The following is a 16223-nucleotide window of genomic DNA, read 5'->3' as shown; positions in this document are numbered from 1 at the left end:
TTACTCGAACAAAACTTTTATGTGTTAAACAGGAAAGATACCAAGCGGCAAGTAGCTGTTTTGTGTGCTTGAAACATGGGTCCAGCATGGATGTAACCAGATGGGCACCTTCATTCTAGGACCTGGGAGCGGGGCTGCGGGGGAGCTGCATGAGGCACCAAGTAAGGATTCAAACTTAGAGCAGAAACTACCAGAAAAACATACATACACGCCTGATGGGGGAAAAAATATCCAAAATTTATTCTCCAACAGTCAGCATCAGCAGGTAAAACTACAGGGATCTTTCCATAGATCATACATTCACAAGGCGTTATTACCGTAACAGTGAGAAAGCCTCCGGTGTGTTCTCTGTAACAATATCCACTTCACAGGGTAAACAGGTACTATTATTGTGTTCACCTTACAATTCCAGAAGGAAAGGCACAACATGGCAAAAAAAAAAAAAAAAAAAAAATCTGGCGCACCTAAAGTCAGGTGCAATAATTAATTCAGAGACAAACTTTTGATAAGTCTTGATCTACATGTCCACACTGAGGGGGAAAGACTTCTCCACCCAAAGAGGAGTGGTCTTTCCTTCTCCTTCCTCGTTAAACCGTTAAAGCAACGTTTCATCGTTTGCTTAATATTACATATACAAAAAGGGGATTAAAAAAAAATCACATAAACATCTTGAAGATCCAGCTGCTCCCACCAATACATCAACTCTTAGGTTTAAGACAGGGCCTGGGAACACTTCAGGGGTCATCAAATAGGAAAAGAGAGACTAAGGCTACAAAAATAAAAAAAAGAAATGAGGTAGATAAATTAAAGCTTTCATACCCAGGACGTGCCTGTTCCAACTTGGTAGCCTTCATGCAATACTCGGGGGTGGGGGGAAATCTTCATAGTTACTTGGCATAAGTCACATGAAGGAAATTTTTTAAAAATTTAGTATGTGAACCTATAATAAGAAACACGCCCTTCCATGAGTTTCTTTAAGAATGAAAACCCAGTTCTTCAATCGAGTAGGCACTGGCAAACTAAATTAAGTCACCTGAGGTTCCCTGCTCAGGTGTCCACCTCTCCTGGCATTCAGGAAGAAAGTGGCATCTGGAAAGCATAGGGACTATATTGGCACTGAGGGCTCCACCTGAACTGTACTTAAATAAGCAGCAACACACATTGACTCCCTAAGGACTAAAATCAGTCCATCTGAGGGCATCCTACTTAAGGTTCCAAGGTTGAAGGAACTGTCATTCTACAACCTTAGTTTGTTTTTGGGGGGGAAAAGTACATTCAAAAAAGAAAAATAAAAGATGGGTGCAGGGTTTGGGGGCACACAAAGCAGGCCCCTAAAGACAACAGACCTTGTCCATTTACCCACAATCACCAGGGAAGTGTACACTACCCCACCCCCCACAAGGCTAAGCAGCTGTCTTTTCCATTGTGGGTCAATAAGTTCCAACTTGAAATACAGTCTTTGGAAATAGTTATTCCAGCATGTACAAAAGTTTTATGTCTAGTTTGTCGCAAGTAACAAAGCTACTTTGCAAGACCCGCTTCTTTCCAAAATCAAAAAAAAAAAAAAAATGCTAGTCTGTGTGTTTTAGTATGAATTTTTTGTTTGTTCTTTCGTTTTTGTTTTTTTGCAAAGCAGCATAGCAACATCGTGATTGTAGGACTTGCCTGAGGTTGTGGTCACAACTGTAAACATCATTTGCACATCAGTTAAAAAACAACAACAACAACAAAAAAAAAAAACCAAACAGGAGGAGGTGGATTCTTTAAAAACAAACAAAAAAAGGTCCAGTTCTAGAGAGGTCACTGCATCTCTCCATCCGCATGGGCTCTCTCTCTCTCCTTTAGCTTAGCTGACCGCAATCTTGTTTTCTTCCAGGAAGTGAGGAAACTGGTGTTTGGGAACGCTGTCGGCAGCCCCTGGTTTTTCCACGTCGGCACTGAGAGCGGACTGGGAGCCATCCATCTTGGAGACAGTGGTGTTATTCACAACGGAGCTGGCCCCCAGCGACACTGGGAGAGTTGGAATGCCTCCGCTCTGGATGACGGATATCTCGTTGGTCTTCATGGCCAGGCCACCGTTGAGCATGGTGGTGTACTGGTTCCACACGGCAGGGTCCACATTCACTGAAGGGGCCATGATTTCCTTGGGAAACATCTCGGGGACCCTCTTTCCATCTGTTCCTAACAGAGCCATGGTGTTCTCGATGGCCAGCTTCCTCCCTCGGCGTGCAGAGCTATTGTTGGCCCCATGCGTCATATAATGGACCTATGGGAAGAGGGACAGAAAGGTTTCCACCCAAACAGAGATTTGACTGTGTGTTGGCAAGCCACAGTCAGCCTGCATATGGGTTTGGTTCTACCCAGACAGTATTTTAACATAGTTTATATTTAAAAATGAGACTCCATGTTTAAAAAAAAAAAAAAAAAAATCCAAGTATCTGGTCTCTTGGGGGAGAAAAAAAAAAAAATCAGATGATCTTACTACCTACTGCTTCTTCAGCCCCTGGCCTCCTTTCTGCAATTATTTTTTCCAGTCTGGCTTTTGACTTTTCAAATCCCTTTCAGCTTCTTCAAAAAGAGTTGAAGAATGTGGTAGGTACTGGGTTTCTCAGGCATTCTCATTTCATCTTCACTGACATCCTTAGAAGTTAATAGTTATTATCTCATCGGGCTCAGAAGTGACTTCCTCTTAAATCATTACAACAAGCTATTTAGATGTTCCGGGCATAATTTTGAAACACTTTACTATGTAACTCATTTACTGTCCAGGACAACCGGAAGCCGTCATTACCATGACCCCCATGCCTGGGGAACCGAGGCCCGGGGCACCACGTGGACAGCAAGAGCAGCTCCAGACCTTTCCTGGGTTGATCCCAGGGTCTGTGAACTAATTTAAGCTTTATTTCTGGAAGTCGGTATTAGAGATGAAGTTACTTCATGTTCCTCCTCTGGCAGTTTTGGCAACTAGACTAAAAAGAATATAGGTTGTTTTTTGTCATAAGAAGTACTTTTCATTTTTAACATGACTACAGTCTTCTAGGTCAACTTTAAGATGAAGTTTTAACCTTGATTCTAACTACCAAGAATTCAACAAGTAAGTGTTCTACTCACTGGAGACGGAGCGAGGTGTCCATAGAGTAACACACCTGGCACACACAGGAGGCAGGGCCAAGATGAAAACCAATTCCCATCCTCTGCTCTTACGCAGGCCCCTTTCAGTCCTTACAAGGGAGGGTCTCCTCTTCCTCTCCCCCCGCTGAAATCTTAGTGGAACCAATTTATCAAACAATAGGCCATTCTCAGGAAGGACCCAGCTGCTCGGTTTTAAAAGCAAGGCTGATAACCTGGAGACCTTTTCCTTTTTAACTCCAGTGGTACTGTACTACATGTTATGTTTAACTCATGGTATTTATTTCAACCTAGCTGGCTAGGAAAACAAAACCAACATGCAGTACACAGTGGCCATCAAGCCTGGCAGCTATAAAATCCACAAATGACTTATCATTTGTGATACATTACATTACAACACATGACCAATACCATGTAGGCTTCCAGACTGGATTTCCTACACCTAACTAAATGATGATTGAAGGACAGTATGGTCTGCCCGAGTATTGGAGGGACAATGACCCATGCCAAACTTTATACTAAGAGACAGGATCAGAAGAGACCATGGCTCCTGTTCCTAATACATCATTATTTTATGTGCAACTAAGATTAGGGGGTAAAAAAAACAATTACAGACACGGCCTGCAAGAAGCATCCCAATTTGAGATGTTGTGAGGTGAGGAAATGCACTGCTACAAAAGAATACGGCAGGAGCCAGTTTTGAGAGAATATCCCATTTGCTCTTAGTGGAGGATTCCCGATGCATGGATGACCCCGAGATGCTGCTCCACACCTAGCCCCCATCCCTGCCGACACCCTGAAGAAACTCACCTTCAAGTTGCCTTTGGTGGTGAAAGCTCGCCCGCATATGTTACACACGAAAGGCTTCTCGCCGGTGTGAGTCCGCTCGTGAATCTGAAGAGCGCTCGCGGATGAGAAGTTCTTCCCGCACCGCGTGCAGCCGTGTTGCTTGGCCTGTCGGCGTGGCTGGGCCGCTAACAGAGGTGTCATGCCTGGGGACATGGTGGCAGGTCCAAACGCACCGGGAACTTCAACTTTGACATAGGTTGGTTGGGCGCGGACAAACGCTGATGGTAGGCTGCTCCGACCTAGGAGAGAGAAAATAATTCCTGAACCTTTATCATCCCACACTCATTCACTCTTCAAACCAAAAGAAAAAAACCAGCCTTGAAAACAAGTGCCCACTGTTTGAGAGCCTGGAAAAGGTTTTCAAGGAAATTTACACCTCACAAGCAGCTTTCCTTTTGACTTGTTTACCTGAGGAGAGAATAATGACACTTAGGGAATAAACACTTAGGGAAATTGACCACTTTGGTGTAAAGGTATGGGCAACACGTAAACACATGCATCCAAGTTCAAGTTCCTACATAAAGAGTGTACTTCTAAAGTAATGCCCAGACGCCATCCTCAGATTCTACGATGCGGCTGTTCCCCCATTTTACCACTAATGACATCAACAGGCACCCCACAATTTATATGTGCATTTCAAGTGGGTTAGATTCTTTTTTACCCCTCAAGAGTTATTCATTTGTTTACCTTGCATTAGGGAATGGGACCTCAGAATCAAGCAAGTTTGGTTTATCTCAATGGCTAAAAACCAGTGCCCACTTGCTCAAAATTCTATTCTTAAGATTACCCATATGTCCCCATAGGGCTCACACACAAAAATAAAAACCAATAAAAAAGTACGCTGTCCATAACCAGTATGCGTTCCTGTCATAAATAAAGGCATGTCACTACTAGGATAGAGGGAGTTGTTATTCCCCTCTACCCAGAAGTACAGACAGGCTAAATGCCCTACAGAGCAGCTGCTTCACATATATCATACTCTCCGTTTGTCAAGTTCAACCCAGGTTCCTTTTGGATGACCTCGTGCCCAAAATGGACATAAGTTAAATCCAAAGCTCTATCACCTTCCATCTCAGTGCGGCTGTTCTCCGAGCCGTCTGCTTTGCCGCCACCATCAGGAGACTTGGACTTGATACTTTCTGCTTGGCTATTGGCCGGGGAGAGTGCCTGGAAGGACGTGGTCTCCAGGACGTCTGGACTTCGGCTCTGATACTCCTGGTCTCCCATCACTGAGGACGATGAGTCGTTGGTCAAGCCATCACTCTCCACCGAACCATTTTCTCTGCTGGTCTGCCTCTGCAGGACAAGAGGAGCAGGGCCCACCTTCCCCGGGGCGTCGAGAGGAGCCATCATGGCGAACCCTAGAGTGGGTGATGCTGAGTGGACGCTGGGAAGAGGCATGGGGACCTTCAAGGAGCTGCTGGGGGCATCCTGGGAACCGACTTCATCCACATCAATGCTTTCGATGACATCGTCGTGACAAATGGCACTTGTGCTGCCACTCTCACCGACCATCACTGGCTCGGGACCCGTAAAGTCACAGGGATTATCCGGCAGGGGGGTGTTAGGAATCTGACCCCCCATATGCATCCGAATGTGCTGCTGCAACATGACCGCGTTGGTGAACTTCTTCTGGCAGATGGGGCATGAATGCTGCGTCTTTATGGATGTGTTGCTTCGGTGGACCCCGAAATGGGTCTTCAGGTTGCCTTTGGTGGAGAAGGCTCGGTCACAGATCTTACACCGGAATGGCCTCTCCCCAGTGTGGGTGCGGTAATGCATTTTGAGGGAGCTCTGGCAGCTTAAGACACGGTGGCAAATGAGACATTCGTTGGGGTCGGTGGTGGCCTTGTCAATGTTCTCCACCAACTGCTGCAACTTCAGGGTCTCTGACCCTGGCTCGGGTGTCCCTCTCCCTTGGAAGCCACCAACCCTTGGGGAATTATGGTTTGGCCCCACCCCAGAGAGAATGGATCCATCCTCACTTTCTGGAGAAGGCCCGGGCTGCAGGTCGGTGGGCAGTGGGCCACCCATGAGTTCCTTGGGGTGAGTCCCTGAAGAGAGATTCTGAGGTAGCCCTACATGGGGGGTCCCTGTTACCAGGACAGGTTTGCTGTCTAACGAGAGACTCGCTTCATCTATGGGGACAGGTACAGAGAGTGCATAGGGAATGCCATTGCCTGCCGTCATTTTGTCGTGGAACTCGGCAAACAGCTGGGGGTTTGCCTTCACCTGGGGATGTCGATGAAAGTGCACCTTGAGGTTGCCCTTGGTGGTGAACCGGTGGCCACAGACAGAGCACACGAAGGGTCTCTCTCCAGTGTGGGAGCGGAGGTGGATCTGCAAGGAGCTATCAGTCCCAAAAACCTTGCTACAGTACTTACACTTGTGCCTGTAGAGGGCGGCCTCGTCTTTGGGTTTCACATCCACCGGGGAGACGTTGGGTGGCTTCCCTTTCCCTTTCTTGGATGGGTCTATCGCCACCGTGGAGAAAGGGCTCTGGAAGAGCACGGAGCCCGGGGCCTGAGGTAGCAGAGCACCCGGGAGGCGGTTGGGAAGCCCCCTGGACCCATCGGGCCTCAGGGCGAAGGACACCAGCCCTGGGGACACAGAGCTGGTGGCGGGAGGGATGTTTGCATGAGGTAGCTTGGCTTGTTTCAAGGCATCCAGAGACAGCCCTTGGCTCCCAGCAGCTTTCTGGCTGAGCAAAGCCACGGCCGCAGAAACCTGCTGGGACATGTGGCTGCCTAATGTCTTCAGGGTGTCAGCTCCCGCCACGCCGGAGTGGAGGGCGTGGGAGGCCCACATGTTCACCTGAATTCGAATCTGCTCGGTGAGCTGGATCTGCTGTAGCTGCTGCTGCTGCAGACACAGGATCTGCTCCAGGACCCACGGGATGCTGTTGGCACCAGGCAAGGGGGCTGGCAACGCGTCCGCGCTCCGCTGATTCACCGCCACCTTGGTGCCCCGTAGTGCTTGGAGAGTGACGTTAGTAGTGGCCATTTTGCCTTTGGGTAAATAGCTTAAGTCCTGGGGTGTGGGCGGCAGGGCCGTCTCCGTCTTCAAGTACAGAACAGACTCCGCCCCTGGCTTCTCCTTCATGTCCCCTGAGCTGCCGGCCTCCTCCCTGTGACTGTCCTTACTGCTTGGACTATGTGGCTGGTGGCTCAGCACAGCCCCGGAGAAGTCATCTGAAGGCACCGGCCCCTCACTGTCGTTCATGATGAGGACGGGTGGATTTTTAGTGCAATTTTTCTTGTGTTCTAAGAACTCAGAGAAGCTGAAGAACTCCGCACAGCATTTCTCGCAGACGTGAGTCTCCTCCCGACGAGGCCTCTTTACCATCGCTCGGTCCCCATTCATGTCATCACCAGTGCCTGGGTGGTTCATTGGAGCACCTGTGACAAGAAAGCAATAGCTAAGCACTCTGCCCAAGAAAGGATAGAGGAGCAATGTCTCAGGAAGAACCACAACTACTCACACAGTCTTTGGGATCAGTGTGCAGCAGGCAGAAGGAAGACGGTGTAAGGGAACTAGGCATCCAAAGGGTCTGGATGGACTAGCCACTTGTGTAGTGTGCGTCAACTAATCTTCCCCCCCACCCAAAATATGGCTAAGTACTAACCCCAGTACCTGTGCATGGGACCTTATCTGGAACAGGACCTTCGCAAATTTAACTAGGGTGGGACCCAAACGCAATGTCTGGTGTCCTTAAAACGAAAGGGAGATTTGAGGCAGAGAATGAGGCCATGTGAAGGAGTAACGTGGCTATAAACTAAGGATTGCTGGCGTAAGGAAGGTAGGAACCAACAAGGCAGGGAAGGCAGGGAACCGCTTCTCCCTCAGAACCCCCAGAAGGAACCGATCCTGTGACACCCTGACTTCGTACTACTAGCCTTCAAAAACAGCGAGAGGATGAATTTCTATTGTTTTTAAGCCAGCCAAAGGGGAATTTTTACAGAAATGTGTACAGCAGCAAAAAGTTAAGTCTTGGTTCACCCACAGTGCAAAACTATGGAGAATTTCTGTGTGCCCTGACATGAACAGAAGTCAGGTGAAACAGGCTGCAGAACAGTACGTAAAACGTAACCGTTTTTGTTTAAAACAGAACCTGTTTGAAATGTACAAATGGGGGGGGCAGGAAGGATCCACATCACTCTTAAATAAATGACTCCTTTTTAAAGCAAATTAACGTATTTTGCCCTATTTCTTCTTGGGTAATACCACTTCCTAAACCCATGGTTTTTTTTGACTGAAAAGTCCAGGGAGAGTTTCAGGAGGGGTTGACCTTGAAACAAAATGTCTTTCTCTTGAGATCAACAGATTTGATCTTTCCACCTCTTCTATTTTTTCCACCTCTTCTATTTCTAAAGTGGTTCTTTCACATTTGCACAGCTTGGCCTTAGTAAGCTGACTTAATCTTTACCAGTTTCAGATCAGGTAATAAATAGGGCATTTTTGCAAAAGGTCTGGCCTGCCAGGGTCAAGAAAACCACTTAGGGCCAATCCAGTGCTCACCTGTCAGTAACCGATGTCATGTGGTGGGCTTAAGCCTCAGAATTCCTGTTCAACATGCATAACCGTGACAACCTCCTATGGTAGATGTCTGGGCTAAGCGCTTGCGTGCCTACGGTGTACCTGGCACCCATCCTAGGATCTCGGAAACGTGTAGAAACTCTTGGTATTCAGCGAACTTCAGTTTTTCCACCTCTTCTATTTCTAAAGGTTACATAGCTGGGCAACTACCATTAGGGCTAATGAGAATAAAACAGTCATTGAATGACTAATTCACTTAACTATTTCTCACTTCCTACTGTGTGCAAGGCTGGGGCTAGAAATCCCGTGGCGAATAGGTAAGCCTCCTGTATTCTGACTAGGCACCTCTAACTGCCCTATATATACCTACTACATTTATTAAAACCCAGGCATGCAGCGCCCAGCACCTCCACTTGAATTCTTCCTTTGTTCTTACACTTCCTATTATGTTTCTTCTGTTGAGACTGCAACTATCTTTCCTCTCACAGAAACCCCAGGGCAGGACAGGAAAGACTGGGGAATCAGGTTGGTAAGGGGGGTGGGGGGGAAGAGACTAGAACACCCTTTACCACCTTTCTGGGAGGCCCAGAAGTTACTTTAAGTTAGGACGTGATGCAGCCCTGTACTTCCAGGTGGAGCTCAGCAACAGTCACTATTTTCAAGAATCAAGATAATAATATCCATCCATTCCCAGAACTCACAGATAGCATCTATGGGTACACTTTCCCAAGACTTGAAATGCTGTGCTGGTGGGGGTGTTAAGTGGCATAAAATCTTTCTGGAAAAGCAATTCAGGCAGTTATGTGTCAAGAACTTTAAAAGTTGAACTTTTTAAAAAGTTGGTCTTGGGAGAGAAACACATGTATTCGTAGGTGCATATAAATAGATACAACTTCTCCAGAGGACAAGCTGGCAACATCCTCTTTTGGTGCAGTTCTCCTTTGACCCAGCAATTCCCTTGTTAGAAATTTACTTTCTGTAATACAAGGATACATTTTCTCCTATTAACAGCAAAAATAAAAATGGATACACTTTGGTTTATCATTAAAGTTCCCATGGCGTAAATTAGGGTATAGAAAAAAGATTATTGGCAGCGGCCAGTTAGCTCAGTTGGTTAGAGCGCTGTGCTCTTAACAAGGTTGCTGGTTCGATCCCCACACCGCCCACTGTGAGCTGCACCCTCCACAACTAGATTGAAACACCTACTTGACTTGGAGCTGGTGGGTCCTGGAAAAGCACACTTAAAATATATAAAAGAAAAAAAAAAAAGAAAGAAAAAAGATTATCACTTTGAAGCCTACAAAAATAAAGTAGGTTTACATTATGTGCTGCTCCCTAAGACAATTGCCCAAGGTTTGTTTCAAGAGGAGGGAAAAAAGGGGAGAGAACAGGATGTATACATAATGTGCTCCCGTTTATGTTGCAGATAAAATGTAACTATGTACATGGGAAACTTCTGAAGTAAGAAAAACTGTGACTTGTCTCTAGCTATTGGAGCATGCGCCTGGGGGTTAGGGTGGAAGAGAAACTTTAAACTGTGTACACTTTTGTACTACAGTTTCTTTTTAATTAGCATGTTTACATCCTCTGTCTTAGCCATTCTACTTCTGGAAATCTCCAGTAAAGCTCATGTAAAAATGCCCATTCCACTTAGTAAGGGTCCAAAGCAAAACTACCAACCTCCTCCAAATAAAACACACACTTCAGACTCATGGTACCTTAATTCATTTATCTTTGCAGGCACATGACCAAATAAATCTTTGTTACCAATTTGAAGATTTGGAAACTGAGGCTCAGAAACAAGTAGCTCAAAGTAACATACTGATGACCAGAACAGAAGAGCAGGGATTGTATTCTGAAATACTATTTAAGAACACTAAAATTAGTGGCCTAATTTACCATTGTTTCTTCTAGAGCAAAGTTTCTCAAACATGTTTTCAATTCATTCCTCCTATAGAGGCTTTTAAAGCATTTTTTCCTAATCACTCCCCCTACCACCATGAAATTTTAATGCCACAAATATACCGTGTATCTGCTCATGCACTGTGGTCCTTTGGGAGGCCACAAACTAAGGTAACTTCAATGTTTTTGTCTTCACCCAAGAAAGTTTCCACCCCCTAAGAGACAATATTCCTTCATTGAAAATGCAGGTTCTAAAGCTGACATTCGTAAACTGGGGTCCGTGAAATTAGGAAAAAATTTTCTTTACTGTCACTAATCTGAACTAAAATTTAACATTAAATTACGAGTGTAGCAACATACCACAATGGCATTCACAGAACCTGTGAGCTTGTCATCAATAGAAAGCAGATTTTCTTTCGATGTAAATCTATCTGTTGCACTACAGGAAATTCTAGGTTACCTGGATCTTCCGGTGTTCACAAAGCACGTGTCACTTTATCACAAACTTTTTCATTTTTGGTAACTATCTCGATGCGATTTATTTTCTTGGTATCTCTTATGTATTTCATTTTATGCATCTAAGTACATTCTGTTGAAAAGGGGTGTATGGCACAAAAAAGGTTAAGCTCCCCTGCTCTAGAAGGATCTAACAGTTCCCAGGAGTGATTTACAACCTGAATACCAGCTTGCCTTCACTGTATACACAGGCTTGCCTCTTCTGTAGCTTCGAAACCATACCAGCCACATCCCACTTGAGTCTTAAAACAGCAGGAGCTCTGTTTGCTTGCGCAGTAAAAAGTACTTCTACATCCAGACCACCATTGGCAAATACTGAAACTGTATTTGCCCAAGAGAGGACTCTCTTATGAACAATTGCTGGGTATGCTTAAGTGAACCCTTCCCAAAAGGAAAAAGCAAAGTTCAGAGGGATGACACAGCAACTAGTTCTTCCACCCTCCCACCCCACCCCCACCCCGAATTTTAGGAATGTTATCTGCCAGCATCTAGTTATCCAATAAGTTGGAAGAATGCAGTAAACCCAGCAGGGGTCTTAGATTCAATCACTGCCAAATGGATAGAAAATACCCTTTCCATTGTATAGGAAGAAAAGCTCATCTACCAGCGGCCAATCAAATTCTGGGGATGAGAAATGCTTTAAAAAAAAATTTATCTTGAGAAAAGCATTAGGACTCAAGTTTATCCCCCCCCCAATTTCTACATTACAAAGAACCACAATGAGTAGATTATCTAAATTAAACAATTTCTACCCTCTCCCCACCCAAAGGGTAATTACCAAAAAAACAAAAGGAAATTGAGACCTCCGTAAGTATTGAACCAGTTGAAAGCAAGCACCTTTTTACCAGTTTAATTTTACACCTGGATTCCACAATCCAAGAAACACTTAAGTCACAAGTCTTTAACTCAATACACTGATGGCGAATTAGAGCAATAATTAAGTTTCTACTTAATGAGGAGCTAAAAAAAAATTGTTCCAGTCTAGGATCACAATTCTCCACTGAAAAGGGGGCATAAAAAAAATACAAGAGTGAAAGAATTCAAGAAGGCTGTATAGCTGAGGTGTGTGAGCTCTGCTATTTACATTATAGGATGTGCCCCCTTTTGCCTCAAATGGATCTCATCTTTTAAGCAAATTTGTAAACTCCAAGCAGGCAGGAGCTTCTGTGGCCTCCTTCAGAGCCCCCAGAACAAAGCCTGACACCGACAATTAATTAAAAAAAAAAAAAAAAGGCGGTGACTAGAAGTGTAGCTCTTGTCTAGATGTAGAGGCTTTTAAAATTGTTCAGATGCTTTTACAGAAATAATCAAAAGTACAACAGGTAAGTTAAGGGTGATCAAAAAGGGAACTTGTTGAACTCTTTCCACCAAGGGGAAAAAGGCCACAGCACACCAAATGCAAACTGCCTTATTTCCAACTTGCTTCACAGGGACCTCTTCACCTAAAGCCTCCAAAAGCACATCTCAAAAAATTAAAAGGCAGGAGATCATCACTCAACCAGCCCCCGCAAAGGAACTGAGAAAATCCCGCCTCATAACCAATTCCTCCCAACACACAGCCCCTTGGATTCAGTGGAAGGCTACAATCCAACAGGACAAGGGAACCACCGGGCTACAGCTTATTCTAACATGAGTACAAATGAGAATTACAGATAATGTACTTAAGATCCCCTGCCTGGTCTCTGGCATACAGTAGCTACAGAGAAAACTGCAGAATTATCTCAATTGGCAGTTCACCCCATCTGGAGACAATATGTAAATAAAAACAAAAACAATGCTATTTATCATGTTCCCGGGACACAGTGAGGCCTCTTCTATAGTTGAAATTAAACAGGACATTGTATCTCCACTGTATCCAGAACCCGAAAGCTCAGAGACCCAAGCGGGTCTCAAGGTTACACCGCTGAAAGTCAACACAACCACACTGGAAGGCACATCTCACTCTAAAATCTTACCAAAAATCTAACTTCATTTAAAAAGAGTAAGTGCAAACTCAATCTCCTGCCTCCCGAGATGGGTCCCCAACTCCTCACCGGTGAGGAAGCTAGCAGAGAGCTCTGCTTGAATGACCAACTATCTTGGCTTGTGCAATTTCTTTTTAACAGAACAAAAGGGGCTGTGGGCAAATTTTAGCCCTTCTCCCTTTACGAAACAGATCGAAACACAGACAAGTCGGCCTGAAACATTAACTAATGCTATCAACAAATTCCCCTCTCCCTCAATTAAAATGGGAGCTCCCCGAGTGCCCTATTCTCAGAATCCTTACAAGCCAATGTAGGTCATTTCAGTTAAGAAACTTGGGCTAGGCAGTTATTTGAAACTTGGGAATCTTAATCGTTGAAGGTTGTAATCCAGTTTAGCACAAAGGGCATTTGAAACTCTTTTGAGAAAATGCTAATTTTCCTCTATGAGTCCCCTGACCACCTGCAGATTTTTTGATCTACTAATTGGTCACCAAACTTCATTTTCCTCCCTCAAAAACTATATTCTTTACAAGCGTCTCAAATTGGCTTTGCAAAATTAGACCGGCCCGATCTTAAAAAGAATTACACATATTTATCTACCTATCTATATATCTACATACACACATACAAACACAAGCTGCTCAAATTCGAAATGCAGCCATTAAAATGTACTGCTTGGGAAAACTATCTTCCGTCCCATGGTGGCAACTGGGGGCTGCAAACACATTCTATGATCGAGGAATTCTTTCCAAGAATGCCGATGGCATATTATACCGAGCACAGCAGGGATCGCGAAAGCAACTGGTTGGAGTCCCCAGGGACGCCCATCCTTGGCCCAGCCCACCGTTCTCCATTCCCCTCCACAACCCGTCCCATCAGGTGTGAGCCGGTACCTGCCAGGGGACCCGCCTCTTGGCAAAGGGCGCAGCTCCAAGCTGGGCCTCCAGGGGGCGCCCACGCTCAACTCCGCAGTCCGCTCCAACCCAAGCGATCAATAGCGAACCCCCCCTCCACCCCCAAATAGTGGAGGGAGCGCACTGCCAGGCCTGATACCCTAACCAGCTAGGGTTAACTGATTGCAAGCTCCAGCCAGCGTTAATTTAAGAAGCCCCCCACCCTCCCGTAACAAGCTCTCCATGAAGGTGCCAAATACCACCTAAAGTCCCACTTGTGTGCGCCCACCCAAAATGAAGGGGGAAGGGGAAGGGAGGTCAGAGCAGGACCAGGGGAGGGGTCAGAGCCAGGAGCTCGCCCCTCCCCTCGGGAGGAAGCGGGCAGGAGGAGGGTTAACCCTTTTGTTCCAGGTGGGCCAGGCGACGAAGACTCTCCACGCTCCCTCTACCCCACCCCCCAGGCACAAAGAGAGTCCACCCTCCTGGGACCTCGGGTGTGCGCTGCCCTGACCATCAGACGTCCCGAAAACGCACTGCCCTCCCCCTCATCGGGCCGATCATCTCTTTAATTTGCCCTCGAAAAAGATTATTTGGGGGGAAGTAGGGATTTATATTAACCTATTATAAAATTGGGAAATGTATTAAAGCCCTCCACGAAAAAAAGAACAGTAGTCAAAAAGCAGCGACCGTCTTCCCATCAGAGTTCCGTCTTGGAGTATCTGGGGTGGCCGCACACACCCCGGCCAACGGTTGAGAAATTAGAAAGCAGGCGGGGAGAGGAGGGAAGCGACCAACAAGGCCCAAGAGGTTAAAAGCGCCCCCTCCCCCCATCCGTACGCTAAACTTATCAGGCGACAATTTGGCGGGCCAGGACAGAGGGGAGATAGTGGGAAATCGACTCGCTCCTAAACCCTCCTCGGTTAAGTGACTAGGAGGAGGGGAGTTTTCCCGGCCGAGAGGCCTGGGGTCCCGAACTCCTCAGGACCGGGGAGGCTCTGGCTGCGGAAGCGTGGGCCGGGTCAGCCCAGGGAGTTCGCCCCGGCCGCAATCGCCCAGCCCTGGCTCGACTTCTCCCCTCTGGCCCCTGAGGCGCGCTTGTGGAAAGCCGGGCGCCCCAGAAAAGTCATGCAAAATGCCAGGCCGGTGCACCCCAGCGGGATGCAGTGCGTCTGCGACCCCGACCCCTGGGGGCCCGCACCCCTCCGGCTTGCCGCGGTTATTTTAGGAAGTCGGAAATCAAAGATGGCTGGAGGTCAGGCCCCGAAAGGTTAGGGCGAAGATCCGCAGGCAGCGTAACCCGGGAAGAAAAAGAGATAACCAAAAAAGAAATTTTGAAAAAGGGAAATATTGGGCTCTTCTCCCCCACCTCTTCGGACCCTCCAATGGTCTCCGCAGCGCGGGTGGCCGGCACCCCAGATCCTGGGGGTGGGGAGAGGTCGCGCCCCCTCCCCCCGCTTGGCCAGGGAGGGGCGCGAGCAACAGATCGCCCTCCCCCGGGGGGGGTCCTCCACGGGTGCGCCGCTACTCCAACCTCCTAGAAAAGCCCCCAAGGGGTGAGAGGGAAAGGGTGGGGACCCCCGGGGTCTTTCTTTTAAAAGCGGCGCCAGGGAGGGAGGAGGGGAACCTAAGTTACAAGTGGGGGGGAGATTACTAGTGAGGGGATTGGAACCAATTAAGAGAAGGGCAGAGGACAAGGAGAAGGGAACCTTTCAGGAAAGAGAGGGACAGAGGAGAGGGTGGGGGTCAACTTTACAATAAGAAGGGAGAGACCTGGGGGTGAAACTTACACAAGTGAGGGAAAGCGATAAAAATGTAAAATTAACGGGGGGGGGCGGGGAATGAAGCTGCCTCTCTTCTCTGCAACTGAGCCCCCAGATCTCGGTTCCAGAATCTGCACTGGAAGCCGCTAGCTCCCCGAAGCCCGCGCCTTCGAGGGTCCCGCGAACATGCTGGAAACTGCGCGCCCCGGCTGTGCGCCCCCAGCCCCACTCACCCGGTTCCCCCGCCGTGGGCGCCGCTGGGGCCGCATCTGCAAACTCTGGGGCCGGCTGCTGCGGCTGCTGCTCGCCCTGGTCCTCCTCGGAGTTGATGTGTTGGGGTTTCGCCTGCTTGCGCCTCGACATGGTGCGAGCATCGGGGCGCCGGGAGAGCTGCGGTAATTTGCCCACTCGGCCACAAATTCCTGGAGTTGGGAAATTTACCCCCCTTCGGCCGGAACGCGCATGTCCCAGTAATTATTATTATCAATAATGCATTGCGATTTATCATGAGCCCTGACAGCTGATTGGCCTGGGTCCAAGACCTCAGAGATCATTTAAATAAGCCCTCATTGATCAGGGAGGGGCGAGGCATTCTGGGCTTTGTAGTCCGGCCCTACTTGCGACAAAGGCGTGTTCGTCGGGGGAGCGCAACTAATTAGCATCCGGGCTCAGAT

The 16223-nt window shown here is 47.3% G+C and overlaps 1 protein-coding gene across 2 annotated transcripts; it reads right to left on the bottom strand.

The window, feature by feature from the left end:
* Window positions 1-1553: 1553 nt before the first annotated feature.
* SALL4 (spalt like transcription factor 4) lies at window positions 1554-15973 on the bottom strand. Of its 2 annotated transcripts, none has more exons than XM_033095115.1 (4): window positions 15783-15973; window positions 5043-7376; window positions 3940-4217; window positions 1554-2266 (listed from the first exon to the last, which is right to left on the bottom strand). In XM_033095115.1, the coding sequence occupies exons 1-4, from the start codon at window positions 15910-15912 to the stop codon at window positions 1847-1849; spliced, it is 3162 nt and encodes a 1053-aa protein (XP_032951006.1). In that variant the 5' UTR covers window positions 15913-15973; the 3' UTR covers window positions 1554-1846. The 2 variants fall into 2 exon arrangements, with proteins under 2 accessions (XP_032951006.1, XP_032951008.1); XM_033095117.1 differs by having other exon boundaries at window positions 6363-7376; window positions 15783-15912.
* Window positions 15974-16223: the final 250 nt, after the last annotated feature.

The sequence above is a fragment of the Rhinolophus ferrumequinum genome, chromosome 23 (assembly GCF_004115265.2).
Source record: "Rhinolophus ferrumequinum isolate MPI-CBG mRhiFer1 chromosome 23, mRhiFer1_v1.p, whole genome shotgun sequence".
NCBI lineage: Eukaryota > Metazoa > Chordata > Mammalia > Chiroptera > Rhinolophidae > Rhinolophus > Rhinolophus ferrumequinum.
Note: the sequence above shows the minus strand (reverse complement) of the source record. Positions and strands in the feature narration are given on the sequence as shown.